Here is a 24,416-nt window from a genome sequence, read left to right as displayed (position 1 = left end):
TTTATTCTGGACGAACAATTCACCATGGCGGCAGACATCCTTTTGTAAAACTACTACTACTTAGTAGAGGTAGTTGTAGCAGTAGTAGTATATCAGTTTGAAGTGCTGTGAAACCCTTAAACGCCACTTTCACTGAGGCTGGAGGGACTTTCTGTACAAACTGTTGCATTTAGCCAATCACACTGTACCTGTCAATTGACCTGTCAGTGAGTGCTATATCAGCAAGTCAGACAACTTCTGACACTGAGTTACTTTACAAACATGACACTAAAGTAAACGAAACTAATCAAATGTATTCACTACGAACATTTATTCATGGTCGAGAAAAGATTTTGCTAGCTGAGGAAAAGTTAGGGCTAGCTAGCCTAAGTTTCAGCTAACATTAGCTTAAACAAACTTTCTAATCTAGCTGTGGCTTTTATTACACCGGCCTAACTTATAGCTAGAGTTAAGGAAGGTATGTAAAAAGCCCTCTGACGTTCAAACGTCATAAATATTTTCAAGGTTGAAAGAAAAATAAAATAATAAAGCAGTGGTTGTTTCCTAGTTGGAACAACAAAAATGTCAACATTTACCTGCAACGAATTATCGTTTTTTCTTTTAGCCCCACCCACTGCGGTGTCACTCAACCAATCACATGCTTCCTATTGTTCAAACATAGTTAGCGCTGGAGGCGTGTTCTTCATATTAAATGCTTCTCAGGTAGGACAGGTGAGGGGACCGATTAAGAAGATGGTAGGTGACAGGAGGGAGTGGAGTTATCCTATTCTGATGAAAATGAAACTGCAGCTACAAATTAGGAAAATGCTGAGTAAATGGCAAACACTTGTCTTGGTACATTATTCCAATAATTAGTTTGAGGAAAGAAGACGAAGCAGAGAGAAAACAAAATCCCTATAACATAGAGGTGCAATGGAGAACAGATAGAGTAGATGATGAGCAAAATGTCCCACTTAACATGGGGGAGTTAGACTGTTGCTATTGTATAATATAGAGCTGGAACAGGGAAGAATGCCAGTGAGCCTCAGAGGGGGGTGGTAATTGTTCCTGTTAGGAAACCTGGGAAAGATACTAGTTAGACAAAGAACTACAGCCGGTTACCTTGACATCACACATTTGCAAATTAATAGAATGGAGGGTAAATCAGAGGTTAGTGTATTGTTTGGGAAAAAGAATAATTCTAGCATGTTAAAATGTTTTCCATAATGATAAATTATAGCCATATTTGTAAATTTGTACGTAATCCGTAGGTTAGATCAAGTTTGGACACAATATTGAAAATGCAGATTTAGTACACATTTTCACTGACAGATGCAAAAGGAGCAGCAGTGGCAGTGTTCGGTCACCAAAGTCTGCATCACAACCACAAATTATTTGACCATAAGAGCTGTATGCAATACTGGCTGCTTTAGCATGGGCTGAACAGGTGGGGATCAGGTAAGATACTCATATGTAGTGATTCAGTTTCGGCTCTTACAAGTTTTCACTTAGGCACTGACAAAGATCATCAGGGTCTTCTATATGAAACATTGCTCACACACTCAAAGAGTAGTCAAGCTTAAGAAATCACTTGCATGGGGGCACCTGGAGACACACTATAGGTATACCCTAAAATGGAAAAAAGGCATGATGAAAAATAAAAAAGAAAGTTAACACTCCTCAACATAGAGATGTCAAAATCAGAGAGAAAAAGCTTAGCAACAGAGCAGGGATCATGAAGCCAAAGCAAGACATTTACATTCAAAACAGGGTGGAGGTGGAGGTGGAGGTGGAGGTGGCGAGGAGCAGGAGTCATAATAGGAAAGAGCAAGTCACAATGAAGTATTTTAGGGGTATGGAGGTTGTGGGATAGTGTTTTAGGTCAACTGGACTAATTAAACCAATAAGCCTATATGATAATGGCACATCAACAAGGACCAAAACCAGAAGGTGGCAGTAATGCAACATTAAGGACATCAAATGTCTACATGCTAATCTTGCAGTTTTGTGTTTTTTAAACACTGTTAAAAAAAGTATAAGTCTGCAAAAAAATCTGTTGTACGTGCATATTCTCTAAAGCTGGCAGGTAAAATTTGACAATCAGAATGTACACATTTATCCCGTTAACTAATAACATAATTGGCAAACTTTTAATCCAACAGATGTTATTTTAAACTTTCCTACCTCCCTAATGTGAACTCTAAATGTGCACAAAGTAAACTTTCCTTTCCCTACAAAAAAAACAACTGCAAGTTTGAGAGTTTGTTATAAACCTTGTATGAAAACCTCAAATAACCTTGTAAGAGTTTTGATAGTCACAGAAGAATAAACTCTGAGTTTGTACAAAGGAATGAGGGCAAAGACACCGAGCATCACACGTAAGCACATTTTAGTCTCTTTTACCTTTTCATTTAGGTGTTTTCTTCAGATTTCCCATAGTTACTGTAGCAGTGTTTGTGCTCCAAGCTGTAACAACATTACAGCTTCTTTTCCATTCGTGCTCTCAGTTGCAAAGCAGCAGGAGCCGAAGAATAGACACCAGCATAAGTATTGATTAAGTATTAACACAGTAAGCAGTTGCAGAGAAGCTCTTGAGATAACATCAAAATGAAAACCATGCACCAGCAGGTTTTTCATCACCCGTACAATAAACACTGAACCTGGACCCTTCTCTGCTTTACCACCAGTCTCCCGCTCTGATGCTGCTCATCCCTTAGAGACTTACATAGGAGATCACAGAAGCTTCAGCCCTTGAACCATGAAGTGCTGAGATTCATCCACTGATGGCAGCCCATGTAAATATTTGTGAAGTCATGGTAAATGTCAGCTACAGTCCCCCTCGGCATGAAGTAATATCCTAGAAATAGACGATACAGCTTCGCACTGTTTGTTCAAGATGTTTGGTTTTGGTTTTTATAGCAAATTATTCACCACTCAATATGATTTCCCCTCTTTTTTTGGATCCTGCAGTAGTTCTGGCAGACATATTTATCATTATACCAACAGACCATATGTTCAAATAAACAAATTATCTACTGTTAAAAGTGAAAAACCTATTTTAGCCATTTTGGATACATTTTGTGCAAAAAATGACCTCAAGACAAACACCTGAATATTTTTACAACTTATAAACTTTACTACTTTTTTCCACAGTAATTTTACAACTTAAGGGCAAGTGATTCTGGAAGCTGACTGTAAATTCAACTTTTGTCAGTCTGTCTTTACTGCCTTTTATTTTCTGGGGGGGGGGGGCTGTTGAATTCTGCATTTTAACATGCACATTGCTATTTGTGTTTACCTCGATTTTAGCCATGAAACAAATGTTGTAAAGTCTGACCTTGCAGAAAAATGAGTTATTGCACATGTACAGTATTGAAGGGAACAGAGTTATTCTATTTTAATTTGAAGGCTGCACGGCCTCACTTCCCGTCTCGCTGTTGCTGTCTCTGGCCAGCTTAACGCTGCTGGCAGGTCTCCTCTCAGTTGAGACTTGCAGTGGACTGATGGGTGTTTCCCGCTTCATTCACCATCCACCCCTGCAGCTATTCATTCCTTCTTCCTCGTTTAACGTGAGGCGCGGCAGCAGAAAAATGCTTCTGAGCTGCAGAGAGGTTGAGCGGCTGCAGTTGACAAAGTGTGTATTTCTGTGACCCCTGGCTGTATGCTGTCCCCAGGGCTCCACTTAATGTGCCTCTCTCTGCTCTGGGCAGGTGGCTGAATGTAAAAACTAAGAGTGAGGATCATGGAAGAAAAATGGGAACACTCTTGTGCCATATAATTGTTATTAGAATGACGACTCTCCCTCAAGTTCATTGGAGGGTGTAAAACAGGACTATAGTGGGCAAAACCGCTACAGCAGTGAACTGCAAAGGTGGACCTTGAAATCCTTTAGATGTTCACACAGTAACACATAACATCCACACAGAGCTGCAGCCTTGGATGTGCAGGTGCCCTCATCTGTGAGAAAGCACAGAGCCTTGAATGAATAATGGGCTTGTGTCTGCAGAGGGTGAGGCGCTCAGTTTCTATAGACCTCAGTTATTGTGGGCTTATTCGCTGACCATGTAGCCTTTAACCAACAGTAGAATCAGAGTTCCCTGAAGTCTCCTGTATTATCATAATCAGAAATATTGAACAGTAAAGTTCTGTGTGTTCCCTTTGAACTTTGAGTTCCGTGGCTTGAAAACTGCAGCTTGAATAAATAGTTTGTCATCCTCAGTTTTCTTCAACAGGAGAGCAACATGTTTGCATATTCTTACAGAGAAACGCTGCTTAAAACCCGACTGACAAATCTTAAAGATCTGATATTTTACACCTTTCCTGTGTTTTATTTGAAGTGTTGATCCATAAGAAGATATGTTTGTGGTTTTAAGAACCAAAAACCATCTCAGTGTAGTTTAACATCTCCTCTCTCAGGCTTCTTTCTGGAGCTCTAGTAACAACAGGTCGGTGAGCCAATCAGAAGAGAGGAGGCTCTGAGCCTCTCCTCTGACTGGCTGACTGTTTTCTGAGTGATCCAATAAAGATGTAGCAGATTTCAGGTAAACACTCACAGAGAAACCAAATCCTACAAGGTTGGATGGTGGGTCCAGGTGGACGGGGCTTGGGGCGTGGCTGAGGACGGTATTAATACAGAACCTATATCTGCTTTATAAACAAAGAAGATCATTAGAACTATTCATATAAAAGTTTTGAAAAAAAAAGCACCAGTAAAACAACACAAACAATAATAAAACCCTCTATGATTTGAGCCTGGGCACTAAAAAATAAGAACTTTCCTGCAGCTATTATGGGCTGTTGTCGAAGTTATGACTCATCTCATATTCTCTGCTTGCAAAATAGGTTTTTGAAAAGAGCAGATTAACTGTGCTTTTGGAAATATTGACTAATTTCAACTCCCAACATTTTATATCTGATGGTGGACACAGTGTTCTTTTCGGAATATAAACAAAGTGTCTTCTCTCATATTGATGAACCATTGCGCCGAGGCTTTAATATGTGACGAGATCCTGCTCCACTGGACTGAAAATGACTGTGGGTGGCCGCAAATGAACTGACTGAACCTGGAGATTCAAGTGAACTTAAAATCTATTTCTGTTCCTGCTGAAACTGAACATGTGAGCCTGTTCACCTGCAGAGAATCGCAGGGACGGCCACACCACATGCACTGAGTCTGACTGAATGGGAAACTTAACTGGAAGCCGCCCAGTACAACCACAGTCTTGCTCGGGGGGGGGGGCGAGGTGCTTTTGTGGGCTCCTGCTCTTCTGCACCAGATTTTCCCTGCTGGCCTTTGGGATTCAACACACTCACTGCTGCAACTGCTTGTTTACATTCCATCTACCGAGCCGTCGGCCGCAATCACAGCCAGGGTCACTTGATTTTGACGTTGATGTCACAGTGACCGAAATCATTCCTGAAACACAGTTATTCACCTGTAACCACAGAGCTGTGCCACTGTCAACACCTCTGTAATGACTGACAGTGGGCCGGTTATCAAATAGCAGCAAAAATCAGCAATTTTAATTTCTTTTCATTTGCCTTTTTACAGAAATTCTGACCACACGGTCGTCCTCGCAAAACGGACACGCAAGTAACACAAGTCGAAGCCGTTCTGCTCAAAAATCATCACGGTCTTTAGTCCAAACTGATTCCCATGACGATCATGTCTCATCCGTGTCAAAAATCCCACTTTAACCTTCCCCTGTCCTTTCATTTGCATTTTCTCCTGATTATGAAAGTGAATTTAATAAGTGAAATCAATAATGGATCAAAGCCTTGACCTTCCTCGAAACCACCAGAAGAATCCTGATAATTTCCACTAGATTAAAAAACATTAGACATTATCATAATTCATTAGGTCTATCACATTATCATGGTTTGCAGCGGGTTTCCGTACTTATCTAATTTCAATATGAGCTGTGCTTGTTTCTACTGGTCTGTGATGACTTCTTTTTTAATGGTTTTCATTAGAAGATATGATGTGGTTTATCAGGGTTTTTCTTATGAGCTGTATTGGTTTCTAATAGTTTCTAATGGTTTCCATCACAGCGTGTAATGACTTGTATCGGTTCGTGATGGGTTCTTTTGTATCCTCTAATGTGTGTAATGGTTTATGATGCTGTCGTTCGCAGACTGGAGAATGCTCTAATGGTTCCCATTGGTGTCCAATAGTTTGTGATGGTCTCTTATGGTTTCTATTGTCAAGTCAAGTCAAATTTTATTCATATAGCCCAATGTCACAAATCACAAATTTGCCTCAAGGGGCTCAACAATATCCAATGTGCTTAGACCCTTGGGATAGTGTGATGTTATGATTTCTAATGCTTTTCATTGCTGTGTGTAAGAATTAATGGTGGCTTCTTTTGCATTCTCAGATGTCTCTGCTGGTTGGTGATGGCTTGTACTAACGACAGTTGCTTGGTTTCTATTTTAGTTTGAATGCTATAAAGGCCTAAATATAGACATTATTTAAAGCTAAAATCAACCTCTGTGATGACGCATAATGTTGCCGGGCGATCTGCAACACAGCCAAGCGAATCCTAAGGGAACCGCTGCACAGCGTAACGTGGGGCCTTTTCACAGTCGGCCGGCTTCTCTGTTTTTGTTGAATGTGTCTCTACAAGCTCAGAAGTCAGAAGTCACTCACCTGGAATTCAATAAAATCCCCTGGAATGTTGAGGAATGTCGTTCTTGTCGTACTCATCCCAGAGACAGGAGGAGAGGATGTGATCATGACAGATGCGCAGGAGAAAGTGTGAGCTGGGATTGGTGAGGAGTGAACCCTCCCACAGCTGCTCGCGCCACTGAAGCTGTGGAGACATGACACATAAAAATGAAGCTGCTTCGTGCACAAAATAATGTTTTTAAACTCCCCCTATCAGAGATTTTCAGCGATGAAGACGGTCATGACGTGACTGTGAAGGAGCTCACGCTGTGCTGTCCTCCCCTTGACCTGCTGTGACCTCTCATCCTCTGGCTCCAGAAGTTTACGTTCTTGAACTTTACACATGATCTCTTGACTCTGTGAACTTTGACCTTTTTTCTGAACTGGCTAACAGCCATCAGTTGCTGGGAGGATTCCCTGTGTTGACAGCAGGGAACGTCTGTTATTTTCTCCCTGTCCGTCTGTTCATCACTGAGCCAGAGATTTACACTCATTTCACAAGGTGATGTTATGTTTGGCAGTGGAAAAAATTATGTCAACGTATTGATATGATGATCTGATTTCACATAAAACAAACATGTAAACCATGGTATTGGTACTGTAATTACATAGAAAAATTCAGCACATACACAATGTGAGCTTTAAAGGGACACTATTAATTTTATTATTGCATTTCCATGAAGTTGGAGAATTCATCATAGAAAGATTAAAATATGGTCTGAATCAAAGCAGCAGACCTTTTGACCTTTAGTTCCTAGTATGAATCACGCTCTGAAAACACTGGAACCTACATTTCCCATCATGCAACTCGATCTTTCATTAGCCCTTTCCTGCTTGGTAAATGCCCACGTCTGTCAAACCCCATCGCCTTCCATTTATGGTTGTCGGAGCCGGGAATGATGTCACAGGCCAGAAGCTTTTTATTGTCGTTGTTTGCTTGTTGTTATTATTGTTATCAAAACCATTTGACAACATTGCATTAGACAAACAGATAGAAGCTGGACAGGACGGTGTGTACGACTGATTCAATGAGAGACAAATACGACAGAAGTGCTAGTAAACAGTTTATTAATACAGCTCTCACTTCTATTGATGTGCAGAGCAGCCATCTTGGATTTTTGAGCTCGAGGTCGGTGAGGTTCTTCTGACTTTCTGAGTTGGAAATCCGACTGCAGGGGATATTCCAATAGCAATTTTCCAACAGAGAAACTTGGAAATTCAGACTTCCCTGTTCAAACAGACCACACCGATGATGCGTAATCTTTGAAATTCAAGGTGAGATGATCAGGTTTATTTTCTCTCTTCCAGGGCCACAGTAAACATTATACAGCTGTCTTCACAGGCTGAGTACTTCTCTGATGACTTGAACGTACACACTGATGTTTTAGAAATTTGGAAGAATGTCCCTTTAAACTTGAAAAGTTGCTGCCACCACCTGGTAAAACTGCATGTTCTCATCACAGGTTGAAGTTGAAGCTGAACTGAGGTGCTTCAGTGATGCAGAACCTGAATGTGAAGCAGCAGCTCTCGGCTCCATTTCACCTGCTGTAACCCTCCGTCCTCCAGCTTCATGTTCTTGAACCTTACTCCTCTTGGACCACATGACCTCCAGACTCTGTGACCTTTGACCTGTTTTTTTTTTTTTTTTTACAATCCCTGGGAGGATTCCCTGCACCGACAGAACGTTTGTCAGTAATTCGTCATTTATTTATATTTCATTTGTCACATGAGAAATGCAGCTTTAAGTAGTTTCACAGTCAAACTGAAATTCAAACAATCACAGTTAAAGACATAAAAGAGAGAAAGCAAACATCATACAAAAGAGGAATATATTAAAACTGAAATGAAAGTATTTTAATCTTGATAAGAATCTAACAGGCTTCTTCTCTGCCTCTAGTTCTCTAGTGTACTTCAAGGAAAGTGAGAGTAATTCTAAAAAAGGATATTCGGCTTCTTCATAAAATCCTCATTTTAAAACAATAAAGATGCAACAGGAGCCAAGAGACTCCCTGGGTCTCCAGAATCCCCCTGCAGAGAGCAAAACGCTGCCTGCTGGGAGATATTTCATCACCACTGAAACACACACGGCACCAACCAATGAGAAAAAAAAAAACACACACACACACACACACACACACACACACGGGCACATGGTAAAAACAGATACAGTACAAAGGTATAAAAAAATAAAGGAGTAAGAGAAAACAAAACACTTCAGTTACAGTCTGTTTCCCCCGCTAAGCTGCTGATCCAACTCGCACTTCTTCACACTCCTCACTTCCTTTCTGAGAATTAGACGTCGCGGGGAGTGGATGGAAAAGTAAACACGGCCAAGGCACGTGTGTGTGTATGTGTGTGCAAGTGTGTGTGTGCGCATGTGTGTGTGTGTGTGTGTAAATGCTTCAGGTAATGTGTTTGTGTGTGGAGGAGGCCGAGAGTTGGCATGTGGGGTTAAAAGTCCAAACCACTGCACTGAAGGAAACACCAGCTGTTGGAGCGATGTCAACAACATGATCCTGTCAAGGGTCACGACAGCACGACGCAGGTGTATCGCAAGACACGTTAGAATAAGCACTTTCTTATAAATATAAATATCTATCAATATCTTTCCTCTGTCTGTCATCATTTAGTGTGAAGAGGTTCAAAGAAGTTCAAAATAAAGCTTGTTTGGAATAAATAAAAGAACTGGTTCTAATGTCTCTTTAAGAAATTGAAACATCATTAACAGAGATGATATCACTGATCGTCCTGACAGGTGGGATGAGGAAGCTGCAACCATGTGACATACCTGTTAATTAAGCCAACACCACCCTCATACACACATCTCTTCAACAGACTAGTTCGAAGAGGTAAAATGAACTAATAAGAGCACCTTGTGATGAGGAAGTGAGAACTCTGGGGGGCACTCATCGTCTGATGTCACAGCATTTAGAGGGACACTTCTGCATCACATCACCAGGAACAGCAGAGCGCAAAGTGGTAATACTGCTCGTCACATGATGCCATTTTTTATATTATGCATCAATTTAAAAAAAAGAAAAAGATTTAAATGGATGCAAAAACAGCTCTTTGACTTATTTTGTCATCTGTCATTAGAGAAAGATGAATAATTCTGATGTGTTGAGGTGTATAAAGCTGAAAAGCTTCTTAATGCAGCTTCTTTATTCGCCCAGTGTTTAGCTTAGCATCGGCTCCAACATTTAGCTTGCTCCTTGGTTCAGGCATTGCTCTGCTCCCAAACTACCACGATGTGTTTGAGGCCCAAAAGGCCACACTGTGTTGATAATGCAGCCCAAGGCTGCTTCATGAAATCAATTTGTCTGCCTCTTAGTTAAGGAGCTATTTCATGTGCACAAACAATGCTATCATCTGTTGCCTGGTATTGACAGATTCCATTTCTGTCCATTTCGGAGAGTCGTCTCCAACTCTAAAGATTCAAGTGTTGACCTTCAAGTTATATCTTCAGTCAACCAACCTGAAAACAAGAGCCCTCCATCAGTTCAACAAATCTTTACAAACAGAAAGTTCCCCCATATGGTTCCTACCAAGGTTCTCTCCTGTCTCATCACTGTGTTTTCTCAGTCTTTTGTAGAAAACCTCAGAGAGGACACACGTAACTGTAGTAACTTTTTCATTAAAGCAAGAACACCATGCACAGTGTTCTCAGCTTCTGTACTGTACTGTCCATTCATCAGTGTTCATCTCATTCTTCAGTGGTCGGTCTCCTCCATCACCTCCATCACCACGGTTCTGGGTCCTGTTAGGATCAGGTGGCTGACGGTCCGGTAGTCCAGGTCGAGAACGTTGAGGCCGTTGACGGACACCACGAACTGACAAACCTGTAATAGAGGAAGAGCGCAATAAGATAAGTGAGGGGACCTTTCTCCCCACAAAACAACTCTGCAGTGCTACTAAACTAAACTGTGGTCAACAGATTATGACAAATGCAGACTTTTCAAAACTGGAAAAACAATTACAAATCTTTGTATTTCTTGGGGGAGTAAGAAACCCAGAAACCTTCCACGGGCAGTTTTTACTACATCAACCTGAACAAGCATATCGTTATTAAAATTTTAGATCATAGCATGGTAATATTACATACAAAGAAGCTTTGGAAAGTGGTTTTAAATACTTTAGGAGAGAAATAGAGCTTCTGTTTTGAGAAAACAAAAGAGAAACCAGTGATGGATTAAGTGCTTTAACCTGCAGTTCCACCAGTGCCCACTAGATGTCAGCAATTGACATCAAATCCAAACTTGTTTTTTATCTCTAAAGAATTTGGGAGTATCTTTAGTCATTACATTTCCCGTGAGGCCTACCTTCATCCCTGCAGCAGCAGCTGGGCCGCAGGGCTCCACAGCCTGGATGTGACACGGCCTGTTCCCCCTCACCACAAACCCCCAACCCACAGCATCGCCCACAATCTGCAGACACACAGAGCTCCGTCAGTCAGAAGAGAGTGTGTTAGGAAAAAAGTACAGAAAAATACTTCTGTGATGGAGTTTCCCCTCATATATCAGTCCCTCCTAAAACCAGTGATTCTAACAGAGCAATCATTTATAATATACGTAAATAAATGTGTTAAACCAACTTTGTATGATTCTAAAAATTCATCTTCATCACTGAGGCAGTAAGTCTCTTTTTCTTCTTCTATCCCGAGAAGCATTTACACATAATCTCTCATCTCTTCTCACCTTAATGACATGTTTAAAAAAAAAAAAAAAAAAAAAAAGTATTTCCACTGTGATAACTGTTAAATCGTTGACGTACTGTGAAAGTTTTCTTGATGTAGGGTCCTCCTGGTTTTTGCAGCTCCTCATTGCTCACCGGTCTCTTCAGAACTGAACACGACACAAACGTTAAAATGTCAAAATGTGTTTTTCCGACAACAGCAAGAGACAAAGCAAGACGGAAATGGAATCAACACATAAATACGAGTTAGACGTTCATGCCAACAGCTCGTGTTGCATGTGAGACATCTGTTTGCACCTTGTACTGTTCCAAATGAGACAGTCACCGATGCAGACGTCGGTCATAGACTGGCTCTACGACTGTCAGCGCTCCTCCTCACTCAGACTATAACCTGAGTCCTTCATGCACCTGATTTGAGCAAACACTGATCTTTGCAGGTGGTTATTTGACTCTGTATGTGACTTTCAAACTAATAAAACATGGCAGCCGTACTGGAAATACCTCACCATCTCTGGAACTGTTCACTGTCCAACAAAAAATGACTTACCTAAAGCACCTTTAAGATGTATACATGTTGGAGGACACTGTACGGGTGTTTTTCTTTTACCTGATTTGGGGTTGGAGAGCATTGGGGAGGAGGAGGAAGAGGAGGAGGAGTTGTTGGCGAGGCCGACCTCTCGCCTGCTGTATCTGCTTCCATCACTGCTGCTCCTCAGCCGGGCTCTTGCGTGACCTTCACATCCTCCCCCTGCGACCGCCTTCACCTCCTTAGAGGGAGTGACTGATGGTCAGAAAGAGAATATCATCATGACCCAGTTTCTGTGTTTAACTTCCTCAATATCAACTTCCAACAATTCTGTTTCCGTTCAAACATGCCTTGATAACGGGTGATGCTTCCTTAAATAGCAGAGATAAGATAAACGGATCACAGTGTTGGCTGGAGGTGCCTGCCCTGCACTCATACGACACCAGACGGGCGGACGAGTGGCCAAACGCCTCTGTGATCACCTGTCCCTTTGATCGCTGTGAAAATGAACTCTTTTCTCCATTTTCGATGCGCTACATTGTACGGCTTATTTCATTTTTCTCATATTTGTGCATATTTGTGTTGGTTTGTTGTCTCTGTTGTTGTTCGCTCTAAGGATTCTGGCCACTGACTCTCAGCGAGTCTGTGCAAATTAAACAAAAAAAAAAAACCCCTTTGTGCCCGAACAAACCTGGAACAGACCTGGTTTCATTTCCACAGTGTCAACACAGACATGAACGATGATAAGATGATTAAATTTGATTTCAACATAGGTAAATGTTAACACCACAGCTGCTCCCGGACAATGAGAACCAGCTTGGTTCATTAAGTGTTGACAAGGAAAAGCAACAACCCCTCAAAACCAAACTCCCAGAGAGCGAGCACAGAGCGTAACCTGCAGTCGCACGGCACAATGTGCTCAGACAAACTGGAGGTGAAATTGGAATATGTAGATTGATCTGTCAAATGAATTAAAATTTAAACCTTCATCTTGCACTGAAGTTGTTCACTGATTTACCTGATACCAGAGGTCCACATCCTCTGAGTGCACATCGGCTACAACAACACCTTTCACTGCTCCACTCTTATTGAACATATCTGCAAAAACACCATCAGAAGAAACCTGCCAAACTACTCACAGTCAGTTTTCTTCCATTTTATTTAATGCTAGAATCTCTGCTTGCGGAACATTAGGTGATATCATGCTGTCACCTGTCTTGTGTATCTTGTATCGTGTAACTTCAGTGTCCCCAGTTCAAATCTGGATAGGGACCTTTTTTTATTTGTTATTTTTTTGCATCTTATCTCTTCCAACAAATTTCTCATCAACTCCATACTTAGTACAGACAAAAACAATCATCTCAAGTTGAATGAAGTTGCAGTTAAGCTCAGGCTTCTAACATGAATTGGGATGCAGACCTGGACCTGCATCACAGCCTGAGGCTTTGAGCAGGGTGTGGGATTCTTCAGTGATTATGAACAGATGATAATTCTAAAGCTGTGTCACGTAGCATTTTTAAACTTATGTTATCCTCGTTATGTGAACCCCGTCGCTCTCAAACAGGAGTTTTTTCGTGATACAGAAATACAAACGATTCCTTCATAAAGGGTAAAACCCAGAGCAACCCAGTCTCCCTCGTCTTCTGGTCTCATATATTTACTTGGTAAAGACTGACTGATTTCAAAATACTGTGTGTAGCACTGTTTATATTTTTCGGTTGACATGGTGCTCGTTGAATCTTCAACTAAACCCACATGTTTTTAATAGGCTGGTTTTATGATGGGATGACACAGTGACCTCATACACCAAGATAGTAAAATGATGATAAAACTAATTTCATGGCCTTTGTCTCATCATAACCCCAAGAGTTCCTGTTAAAGATAATCCTTCTCTCACTACTTCCTCTTCAATCCGTGGATACAAGATACAGTTATTAGATGCACAACATAACCAAAAATTAGTTTTAATAATGTTTCTGATTTAGAGTGAATGAAGTTGAATTACATTAATGGCGACATACTTTCTCACTGCAAACAGCTCTGAATATTAATGTTAGCTAATATATAAAGCTCATTCATCCATATTCACACTCTTATACTGCCTCAGTCATCATCATCATCATCATCATCATCATCATCATCATCATCATCACTTTGTAACTTTTCAAAATGGAGTTACAACATAAATAAATAACACTAATAAATAACACTAAAGTATTTGATATTTGAAAGGCTAATTTTATAAAATATATCCATAAAAAGTGATTTTAAAGAAGACCAGTGTTGTAGAATAAGACTTTAAATTGTGACTGAACTATTAATGTATATTACACTTAACTATTTATTTACATATTTATCATCTCTATCTCCTAAAGGAGTTTTTTAAATCGAAAACAACTGGACTAGGTTATTTGTCTGGGAAGACGTTTCACCTCTCATCCATCGCATCTGACCAGTCCTAGCCTGGTCAGACGCGTACACGAACTGATGAAGCCTCTTGGATGAGAGGTGAAACGTCTTCCCAGACAAATAACCTAGTCCAGTTGTTTTCGATTTAAAAAACTCCTTTAGGATACTATGACCTGGACAAATGAGAATATACACAGGCTCATCATCTCTATCTATTATTAGCACTATTTTTGTGTTCCTCTGCACTACGTCGCTGTGGGAATTACGTCGCTGTCTCGTTGTTCTTAACGATGACGATTGTGATGCCTGCCTTCACTTGACCCTATGGTCTGTTAACATAGTGAAAACATAAGAAAGATGGCAACACTTTGTTTGTGTAGTCCACCTACAGAGTGTTAGTCACATTTCAACAGGTTACAGTCGAGATTCAGCTGCTTCACCAACCCTAACCATTCAATGGTTCACTAAGTGTCGGTTGAATATTTGCGAATACATCGTTGAACATTAGTCGAGCGTTAAAATGCTCAACGAAGGATCAGTGAGAAGTTGGAAACAACTTTTGCTGTGACCAGTGAAATAAAGAGCGACTCTCTCTTTATTAAGCGGTCAGCCGGTGTGAAAGCACGCTGCAGGCAGCGGTGGTTTGTTCTCCTCACACACGCTGACATCAGATACTGCAGCAATTTATTTTTCCTCACAACAAAGTGACGCAGCGAGGAAGCAAAATAAATTTAACACCTCAAAGCAACTAATAAGCTGTTATAAGAGCTGGAAAACTAAATCTACCACGTTACTCTCAAAGACTCTTTTTCTGACTGAGCAGCTTTTGTGGATAAATTCAAATAATTATTTAAAAGATTTAGTTAAAGGCACCAAAGACTCTGACCCTTGTTCACGACCTTATTCGCGTCTGGTGATGCTGATGATGATGTGGGAATGAAATCATGTTTTCATTTGTTGTGTGAACTGAAGCAGCTCTTACCTGCTGTCCGAGGTCCCATCTCTCCTCAGTCCTTTATCCAAACGCTTTGAGAGGAGAGTTTCTGAGGGTGAACGCAGAGAAGGGAAGACGTTTACCTGCTCATATACACAGGCAGAAAGACCAGTAGACAGTCAGTCAGTCAGTCAGTCAGTCAGACCATCAGTCTTTAACAGGCCCTTACGACAGCTACATGAGGTTTCTTAATCAGCTGCTCAGTTAAATCTGTGAGTGTGTGTGTTTACAGATCTGAAAGCAAGGGTAGTCATCCAGCAAAGAAAAAAAAAAGTGTGTGTGTGTGTGTGTGTGTGTGTGTGTGTGTGTGTGTGTGTGTGAGCTAAATATTAAACCACTGAACAAACAAACGGACCCTCTGCAGGAGGGAGGAGGAGACACATGTTCAGTGGAATTTTCCCTGCCTCTGAAATAATAAAGTTATATCAAAAATATGAATTACTTCTCAAAATATAATTAAAAAATGTTACCGAGCCATTGTGTAAAACAAATATCTAAAATATCCTTTATTTAGATGTGAAATAAGCAAACAAACACGCAGCCTCCACTTCCCTTATAGAGCCTGAAGATGCTGCATGTGAAGAGAGAGACTTAATGTTTAATGTGACCTGAAGCTTAAAAGCTCTGAGTCCACAGAAAAACCTTCGCAGTGCAGAAGCGAACAAACACCTCATGAAACTACAAAAAAGCTTAACAAAACAGAGAGCGTCTGAGATACACTGCATTATAGCAAAAAAAGATTATTTAAAAAAATGATTTCATCTTTTAATTAGAATTACAATACAGATCAGATGTAGAGCAGGAGGATCCCAAAAGACAGAATGTTTAATAGAAGAATTTCCAAAATAAAAGTAATAAATTCAGGCTACATATAAAGAATAAAAGTAGAAACCGCAGGCACTCTTCCAGGTTGCTGGTTCGATTCCACGCTAACATGAATGAATGATTTCCTCAGCAGCAGCAGCAGCAGCAGCAGCAGCTGTTGAGCAAGACATCCAGCCACGTGTTTGAGGCTGTGTGGTTTGTACTCTCAGCAGCTGAACCAGAACTGACTGTTCCGAAGAAAATAATAAGAAAAATATCTGTGTTTAACCTTTTGCTCCGTCAGTCGCTGCAGGCCGCAGTTTGTTATTCCTGCTGATAAGACCGGTGGATTTCTCCATGAAAGGCTGACATTGTGCAACTTTAGAATATACTTCCATACAAAGAGAGGTTGGCAGATCTGCGGCATAAAAAGCTGAAAAAACCAGGAGGACATGTTAAGTTACTGCTTGTAATTTAAATGAGCTTGAAGCACGGTCGCCCTGCAGATTGCAGGAGGCTGCAGCAGAGACTCAGCACTATCATGTATTCTATGATCAGATATTTCCCCACTGTTACAAAAAGATATTTCCAAATGACAAAAGTTAGTTTGTCGAAAACGAAACCGTATACAGTCGCAGTATGTGTTCAGTATGTGATGGGTTCAGAACTTTTATGGCTTCAAAATATGAACAAAAATATCATCAAGTTTCAGTCTGCAGGGAGTCCGAAAACTTTAATCACAAATGTTTGTTACAGAAAATGGTACAATCAGAAATGTTTAAATATAACTGGCAATGCATTTACTTTAGTGTTGTATCAGACTAAGGCCATGCAAATTCATTTTTATTCAGTGTGTCTAACAGCAAAATATAACAAATTATGGACAAATATATCAAATCAGTCTGCAGAGTCCAAAAATCCAGAAAGACCACGAACTCATCACTTCTGGTTTCTTGTCATTCTAGAAAGAGATTTAGATTTTCACACTTTAATCATCATCTTTAAACATCCCTCACTTTGAAGATAAAAGTGTAAAACAACCAAAATATAAAGTGTCAAATCTTTGAGAGATTCAATCAACGGTTTCTGAGCTGCCGTCTAATTCTGTCTTTCACTGATCTTGGAGCTTCAGTGTGTTTGAGGAACCAACAGTGAAAATTGTCTAATGCACACCTGGCAGACAGATGTGGAGGATTAAAATCATGCATAGAGAAAAGAAATTAAACACTGCCAGCACCAAGTTTACAGAGGAAGTAATTAGATGCTTGTCAGGCATTTATCTCGCACTGTGAAGAAACAACATCCCCACCCTCAAACCGCAGTCTGTCAAAACCAATTAAAAATAGATGAGACACAAACGAGGAAATTCAAGTAATGATCTTATGAATTGGATGTGGATCTATTCGGAGTCAAACTGTTTTTAATTACATGCAGATAAATTATATATAAGTTACATTTTACGGCTGTCGTCAACACGAACTCATGTGTCAGCGGGGTCGTTCGGACGACGTGTCCAGGAATGACAACAATGAACAAATACGCAGGTGGTGTCATCGTCAACGACGACGTCAACAACGATGACAACGACAACAACATGTTGCAGACAGAGTAAACATGCCTCTGATAGATCTGCATTCTTTCCTGTCTGCAGCGGGAACATTCCTGACCCCTCAGATCACAGCTGATCTGTGGTCAGTCAGCGCTGATGAGTCAAACAGCCAATGTGGTTTTCTCAAACTGAAGATTACAACACATGGACTGTGGAGTCATACAAATGATCACAATAATCTTCATTTATTTAGAAGTGAAATAACAGCTGTTCTATGTTTTTTAAAGGCTGGGTGACTTTGTCTGTTTCTCACAGAATCACCTGAAACCAGCTGATCTTTCCTCCGCTGAAGCGCTCAGCTCCTCCTGAATCCACCATCGCTGCTCCTTCCCCTTTGCCTTTCTCATAATGTGGTGCTGGGTACATTCCCAAACCCTCTTTCCATCAGATCTTTGTGGTCGGGTCAAAACGTTAAAAAAAAACCTGCTTGGAACTACCTTTGGGTCACTGGGGTCTTCGTATATCTGGCACCTCTCTTGTCGGTGTCACCTTGAGCTCCCTCTTCGATGGACTTCAAGGGCAATGCGAGCCTCATGTTGTTCCCGCAGAGAGCGATGTTGCTGAGGCTGCAGAGCGACCCAAAACCGCTGACCTTCCTCTCCGAGGTCTCTACAGTGGAGACGGGGACTGCGTATCCTGTAGAGGCCAGAGTATCCTTGGCTAAATGCCAAGCTGGTATATCCACGCCTTGAACGTGCCAGCAGAGTTTATAGCAGCCATATATTCCATGGCATATTATATATATAGGCCTAATGTAAAAGTGGACAAAGCCTCTTGTTGGTTTATACTTTCTATTCAGTTGTATTCACTGATGACTGTTGTTCTTTCTGTTGTTGATTGATGACTGTAGTGTCTGCAAAAATATCCCTAAAAAAAATCTGAACATGACAAAAGTATACGACGACTTCTTCTACATTTTATTGAACTGTAACTGCAGGACTTCACACGACAGTCGCGCACACATTCAACTATACATGTTGGATATGTTGGTGTCTAGAAAGCCTTCAATCCAACCCCAGTGTCTGCTCCTAATTATGCATGACCTCATGTTTCTGCTTTCTGTTGAAGGAATCAATAATTTCCAGTGATCAGAAGTATTGGAATTCCTTGAAGCTCTGGACCTGTTCTTAAGGTCAGTAAGTCAATTTTATCATACCAGCATTTTTTCTTTAATAATGAGTCATTCACATTTTTGCTTTCACGCACATCTTGTCATGACGGTGTGCAGAAGAAAAGGGACATTTTAACTACATGAGGATTTAAACTGCTACACAACGGAGAGTAATGGCAAGGAAACATTTGATGGCATCAAATCGTATCAAAGAAACATCTGTAGCCTATTACTCAAGTATTAGTAGACAGTTCATCAGTCTACCTAGCCGACTGCGCTGTCAAACAAAAACAAGCTCAGCAGCGTCTTTTAACCTTCAACACAGTGACCTCAGAGCCTGCGATAAGACACAATCATGTCTGCTTGCAAATAAATTCAATAAAGAGCAGCAGTTGTAAAGTGTATGACTTTATAACAGTCCTAGCGAAGTCGTGAGATGATTGTCATCCATAAACAAAATGTCTCGCCGTCAGTAACTGACGTCATCTTTCCTGTTTGGATTGTTGACACCTCAGATTCAGATCTTTTTCCTCTCAACATGTGATTTAGAGAAAAACAACAACAACGTGAAGTCACCCACCCGTACGCATGTGTAGCTGTTACAACCCCCCGAGGCAGGTGACCTATGCAACTTGCATTATCACTCACTGATGTTCAGTGTCAATAAACCCTGTTTTTATTGTGTTTATACATTATATAACTAGTTTGTTTTCCTGATTAAGTCGTGGGGACAAATGTAATCGTGGGTTTAATTGTGATACCTTATCTTCCTGACTGAAACATTTCGGTTAAGGTTCAGGAAAGATGGTGGTTTAGGCTAAATATAACTTCTTCAATAATAACCCGGACCAGGATCAGTCTGATAATCCAACGGTTTCTCGAAGGGTGTTTGAGCGATGGACATTTCTATCAAACATTAACATGTAAAAAGACTTGCTCCAGCACTTCCCTCATTGATGATGTGACATTGTCCTCATGAATTCAGCAGCTCAATGCTGTAATGCTGCAGAGTCTCATCGATCTGACGGATCAATACGCTAACCATCTGCAGGAGTGACAACTCCACAGTCGATATGCAGAGTGTTATAAAGAACCTTCAACGCATATTATTGATGCGCTGTGTGTATTTAAGTGCGGTGCACCTGGAAGCTTTCACTGGTTAAACTGTTTGCACATCATCATCGCCAGATATTAAAACCCCTGTGATCATTGCACCGCTGTATGCACAAACAGATAGAAACCTGCAGCTGTTTGCACATGAATGGATGTTTTGAGGATGTTTGTACTCTTGCAGCTGCAGCCAGTTCTACCTCAGAATCGTCTGATTCAACTTTCGTGTCTATTTTCTGCCTCTGCCTTTTTCCTTTTACCCTCATCTCTCGCTTCCAGCTCCCCGTAACAAAAGATAATGCTGCCCTCTGCTGGACAAAAGCTTTTAACACAGTCATAACAGCAAGTTTTTAACTCATTAAAACCTCAGCTTGATGTCTCTGCTTCCTCTTTTTGTCGCCTTGTCTTCCAGCTTGTCTCTTGTTTGTATTTTCTCAGTTCTTCCCTCCTCTCCTCTTTGCTTTCTCTCTTTTCTTCTTCTATTATAACCACAAAGCCGTCACACTCATGATGATCCGTGTACCACTTTACAATAAGACTACCCTTATAAAGGATTCATAAATGGTTTATAATTAGGTTATTAATTCAACACTTTATAAATCATAAATAAACAATAATAAATAAGTTATATATTAATGACTTACTACCATTTATAACTGTTACAGGAGCCTTATTGTAACTCATTAATAAATCAGTTATAAATGTTAGTAACTGATGGATAAATAAATGGTTGTAAAAAGGAGAAACATGAAGCTGGATGGGGGAAGAATCAAGAGAGTGAACAACAGGCCAGAGATATGTGAACAGTGGGACAAAGACTGGGTGAGCAGTTCACCAAGTAAAGGAGTAACTAATGAGTGTTAACACGCTAATGAGTAAACTAATTATAAACCACTTATAAATCCTTTACAAGGGGAGTCTTGTTGTAAAGTGGCACCATGTTCTGTATGTGCACATATCTGCTGGAAGGTGAGAGCAGGAGCGATAAAATGACTAGAAGGGAAGAATAACATAAACAGCCATAGATTAAAGGTGTATGGACTTTATGACGAGCGCTGCATCATTGCTCTTTGTCGGGGCTTTATACTTGTGGTTACCAACAGAGAGTGCTATTGTTGAAGTAGCAACATTTGTACTTCCTCCTCCTCTCTGGGTTCCTCACAGTCAGGTAAGATTTGTGTTCGTGAGACGAGGGGGAAGAGACTGAGACACAGGAGCGTTTTGTGAATGTTGAAATGAGGGAAACCTGAGGAAAATCGACCAGTTTTACAAATGTATCGACTGTTATTTGTAACAGAGAACATGAGAGGAAAGAGGTTTCAGGGTGACCAAATGCGGTTCAGAGCTAATCTAATAACCATGATTTCTTCCTGTGATAAAATACTTCAATATCAGATGTCCAGTGTTTTTATTTTATTCAGCTGTGTCTAAATGTGTCAAGAGATGAACTCAGCTCACACACAGAGTTCCTCTTTTATGAAAAGTAAAATGGCAGGACGCTTTTCTAAAGCACAAACGGAACGAAAACCTGCGTGAAACTAAAAAAAAAAAAATCAAAGCTTCTAAGATAATACAGTGTGTGTGTGTGTGTGTGTGTGTGTGTGTGATATAAGATATTCATGTTAATTGAGACATGTGAACATTGGAACAGGTTGTTTGTGTGTGTGTGTGTGTGTGAGTGTGGGTGTGTGTTTGAGCATAGTGGGGCAAATATTAACTTTGTCCAAAGTACATTACTGTTCCTGAATTACGATGCACAAATGTCAGCTGAGTTAATGTATTGGAGTGCCAGCTCTGAACTTCAAACTCTCGCCAGGACTGTATACGGCCAGTCCCCTCCTCTCGAATGGTCAGTGTAATTAAAAGGCACATTTCACTGAAAATATGTAGCGGGTCGTGTGTGAGAGACTCTGCAATGGGGAGACGCCAGAGCTCAAACCAGAGCTAAAAGAAGAGTGAATAAATGACAGATTAATCAGAAACGTATGATGTGTTGTGCCGTGTCTTGCTGGAGGTGTGACACGTTGGCCACAAATAGCTTTATGAAGTAGTAATATGTTAGAGGTGTGTGTTTTAGGCTTGTTGTGTAGTTCTTCTGCCCCCAAGTGGCTAAAAAGCAACAAAATGCAGCTTTAAATGAATAAAAAAACCTTTGGAGCTTTGGCCCACTCACCTGTTACACAGCACAGAGTCGACTGTAGCGACCTCGAAACTAGCCTCTGTTCACCCAGCCTCCTGCTGATGGAAAAAGAAACACATTTTTTATTGAAAACACTGTATTCAAAGAAATTCTGCACTTTAAATCCTACTTAAGAAAGAGTACGCTTAGTGAAAGTTCCCAAAGTTCCCGTCCTCCAGCGTCTTAGCTCCGGGGGAAGTTTCATCCAATAGGAAGCGCCTTACTCCTGTGGACCGTTGCCCATGGTGATCCACTTCCTGCGTTCCTCGTGTTCTTTTGTTTCTCTGATTAGTCTCTCCTGATTGAAATGAGCAGAAGTACGATACGTGTAAGCTGGTTTTAACTTCTTTGTATACAGTTTAGTACTTTAGCCCAGTCCGTTTGACCTCCGGGTCGGGCCCCTCGAAAGGGCCACAAGATAAGTCTGAGGGGTCATGAGACTATTGATGGGAGATATAGTATGTTGGATCATTTTTCCTCTTTGGGTCTTGGAGAGCGATGCTTCACTTCTTTAGAGTGTGTTATAGTTCAGTTTCTATACTGTTGACTTATTATCAAAGACGCCAATTTTCTTTTCAACACATCTCTTGTTCTGCTGAGTTTTCATGTCAATCCAAACGTTGAAGCTAGCTTTAAACTGAGAAAAATAAAGAAAAATAATTAGGGGAAATGAATAGGAATCTTACACATGAATCCCTGAACGCCTAAAATAGATAACATTTTCCACTTTGCAAATCACTTTGGTTTTAATCACTTCATCCCTGAATCACTTCCTCTGTCGTCGTCAGTTCAAAGTATCAATGGAGTTAATAGCTCAGCATCTGCCTGTCTGTTATTGCATCACGCTGGCTTCTGCTTCTCTCATCCCTCAGCCAGGAACCGACAGTAAGGCTGAGCTGACTGTGCCACTTTCAGTCACCAGTACAGGAAGCATCGACGCAACAAGTTTTTTTTCGGAGAAACTGATGATTTGACACTGCCAGTCAGTTCAGCTCGATGAGTCAGTGTTTGAAGATTTGTTCGGTTTGTTTTTTCGGGGGATTTTTTTGGGAGGAATTTCAGATGAAGAATTTAGTTTGAAAAACATTTGTGGCACAACGGGCGAGGTTCTACTTCAAACCAATACAGCTACACCGGGGAAGGACGTGTTAGTACCCACACAAACAAACTAACCACAGAGCTTGTTTTTCGAACTCTGTGTGAACTAACAATCAGGATTTCTAAAATCAGCCAGAAACTGAGCTGCTGTGACGTTAGTCTGTTCTGGAGGTGACTGAGTCCGTCTCTGTAAGCTCGTCCTCAGGCACTGAAGCCTGAATCCTCTCAGTGCTGCTGCTTTGATCCTGGGTGACATTAGACAAAGCAACAAATGTGACCTTTTGCACCTGTTGGGAGCTGCACATCTATACTACAAAGATGAAGAGTTAAAAAAAATGGTTTTCCTAATGTGAAATTATAATAAAAATGAATGATGGTTTGTTTTATTTGATGGGTAAAGTAATGTCCACATCATATAAAACTATACTGAAAGTTAACACTGATTTTAAAAGGAATTCATGATATATATGATTGAAAATATCCTAGATATTGTAGATGTTGTGATTAAAATTATTATTATTATTACACTACTATAACTTAAATTTCTATAATAATATCTAAATAATTATTTTTAAAAGTGAAAATAAAAGTTAATCACTTGATCAAGTGATCAAACACAAGATATGAACACACACACACACACACACACACACACACACACACACACACACACACACACACACACACACAAAAAAAACACCCTGTAAACCTGGTGACACATTGACACATCTGGCGTTGTGGATCCCGAGTCCAGGTGTGCTGAAACTCAAGCTGCAGTCTCACTTCCTGCCAGGATCAACGAGCTAAGCGTGGCCTCAGGTGATGGGGCACACACCGGCCAATCAGATCGTTTTGTGGCCTGTGGAAGGTAATCTGTGCCAGGGGCAGAGTGTGTGTTTGTGTATTTGTGCTTTGTCATCCACCTCTGAGACGCATACACACACACACACACACACACACACACACACACACACACACACACACACACACACACAGCTCCACAGGCCTCAGAAACAACTGTGAATGAGACTCCATTGTTTCAAATCTATTGAAATGTTTTGTATTTTGTGTCCATATCTGTGAATATCTTTTTGTGTGTGTGCTTTGTGCATGCAGGCATGTGTGTGCCCATGCGTATGTGACTATCTATGCATGTGTGTGGTTTTTGTAAGGTGAGGGTGTTTCCCCCGAGGTGCTGGATGGATGTACGGATCACTTTCAAAGCTGGGAGATCCCCC

The 24,416-nt window shown here is 40.7% G+C and overlaps 1 protein-coding gene across 1 annotated transcript; it reads right to left on the bottom strand.

The window, feature by feature from the left end:
* Positions 1 to 7,697: 7,697 nt before the first annotated feature.
* Positions 7,698 to 15,513, bottom strand: LOC111665691 (DEP domain-containing mTOR-interacting protein-like). The gene is made up of 5 exons (XM_023420766.2): positions 15,256 to 15,513; positions 11,946 to 12,119; positions 11,417 to 11,487; positions 10,966 to 11,070; positions 7,698 to 10,485 (listed from the first exon to the last, which is right to left on the bottom strand). Exons 1-5 carry the CDS (start codon positions 15,272 to 15,274, stop codon positions 10,357 to 10,359), a joined length of 498 nt encoding a protein of 165 aa, XP_023276534.1. The 5' UTR covers positions 15,275 to 15,513; the 3' UTR covers positions 7,698 to 10,356.
* Positions 15,514 to 24,416: the final 8,903 nt, after the last annotated feature.

This window comes from Seriola lalandi, unplaced genomic scaffold (genome assembly GCF_002814215.2).
Source record: "Seriola lalandi dorsalis isolate HSWRI2012SDOR001 ecotype SW California unplaced genomic scaffold, Sedor1 jcf7180002054657, whole genome shotgun sequence".
NCBI lineage: Eukaryota > Metazoa > Chordata > Actinopteri > Carangiformes > Carangidae > Seriola > Seriola lalandi.
The sequence above is the reverse complement of the archived record's forward strand: the minus strand, read 5'-3'. Positions and strand labels throughout refer to the sequence as shown.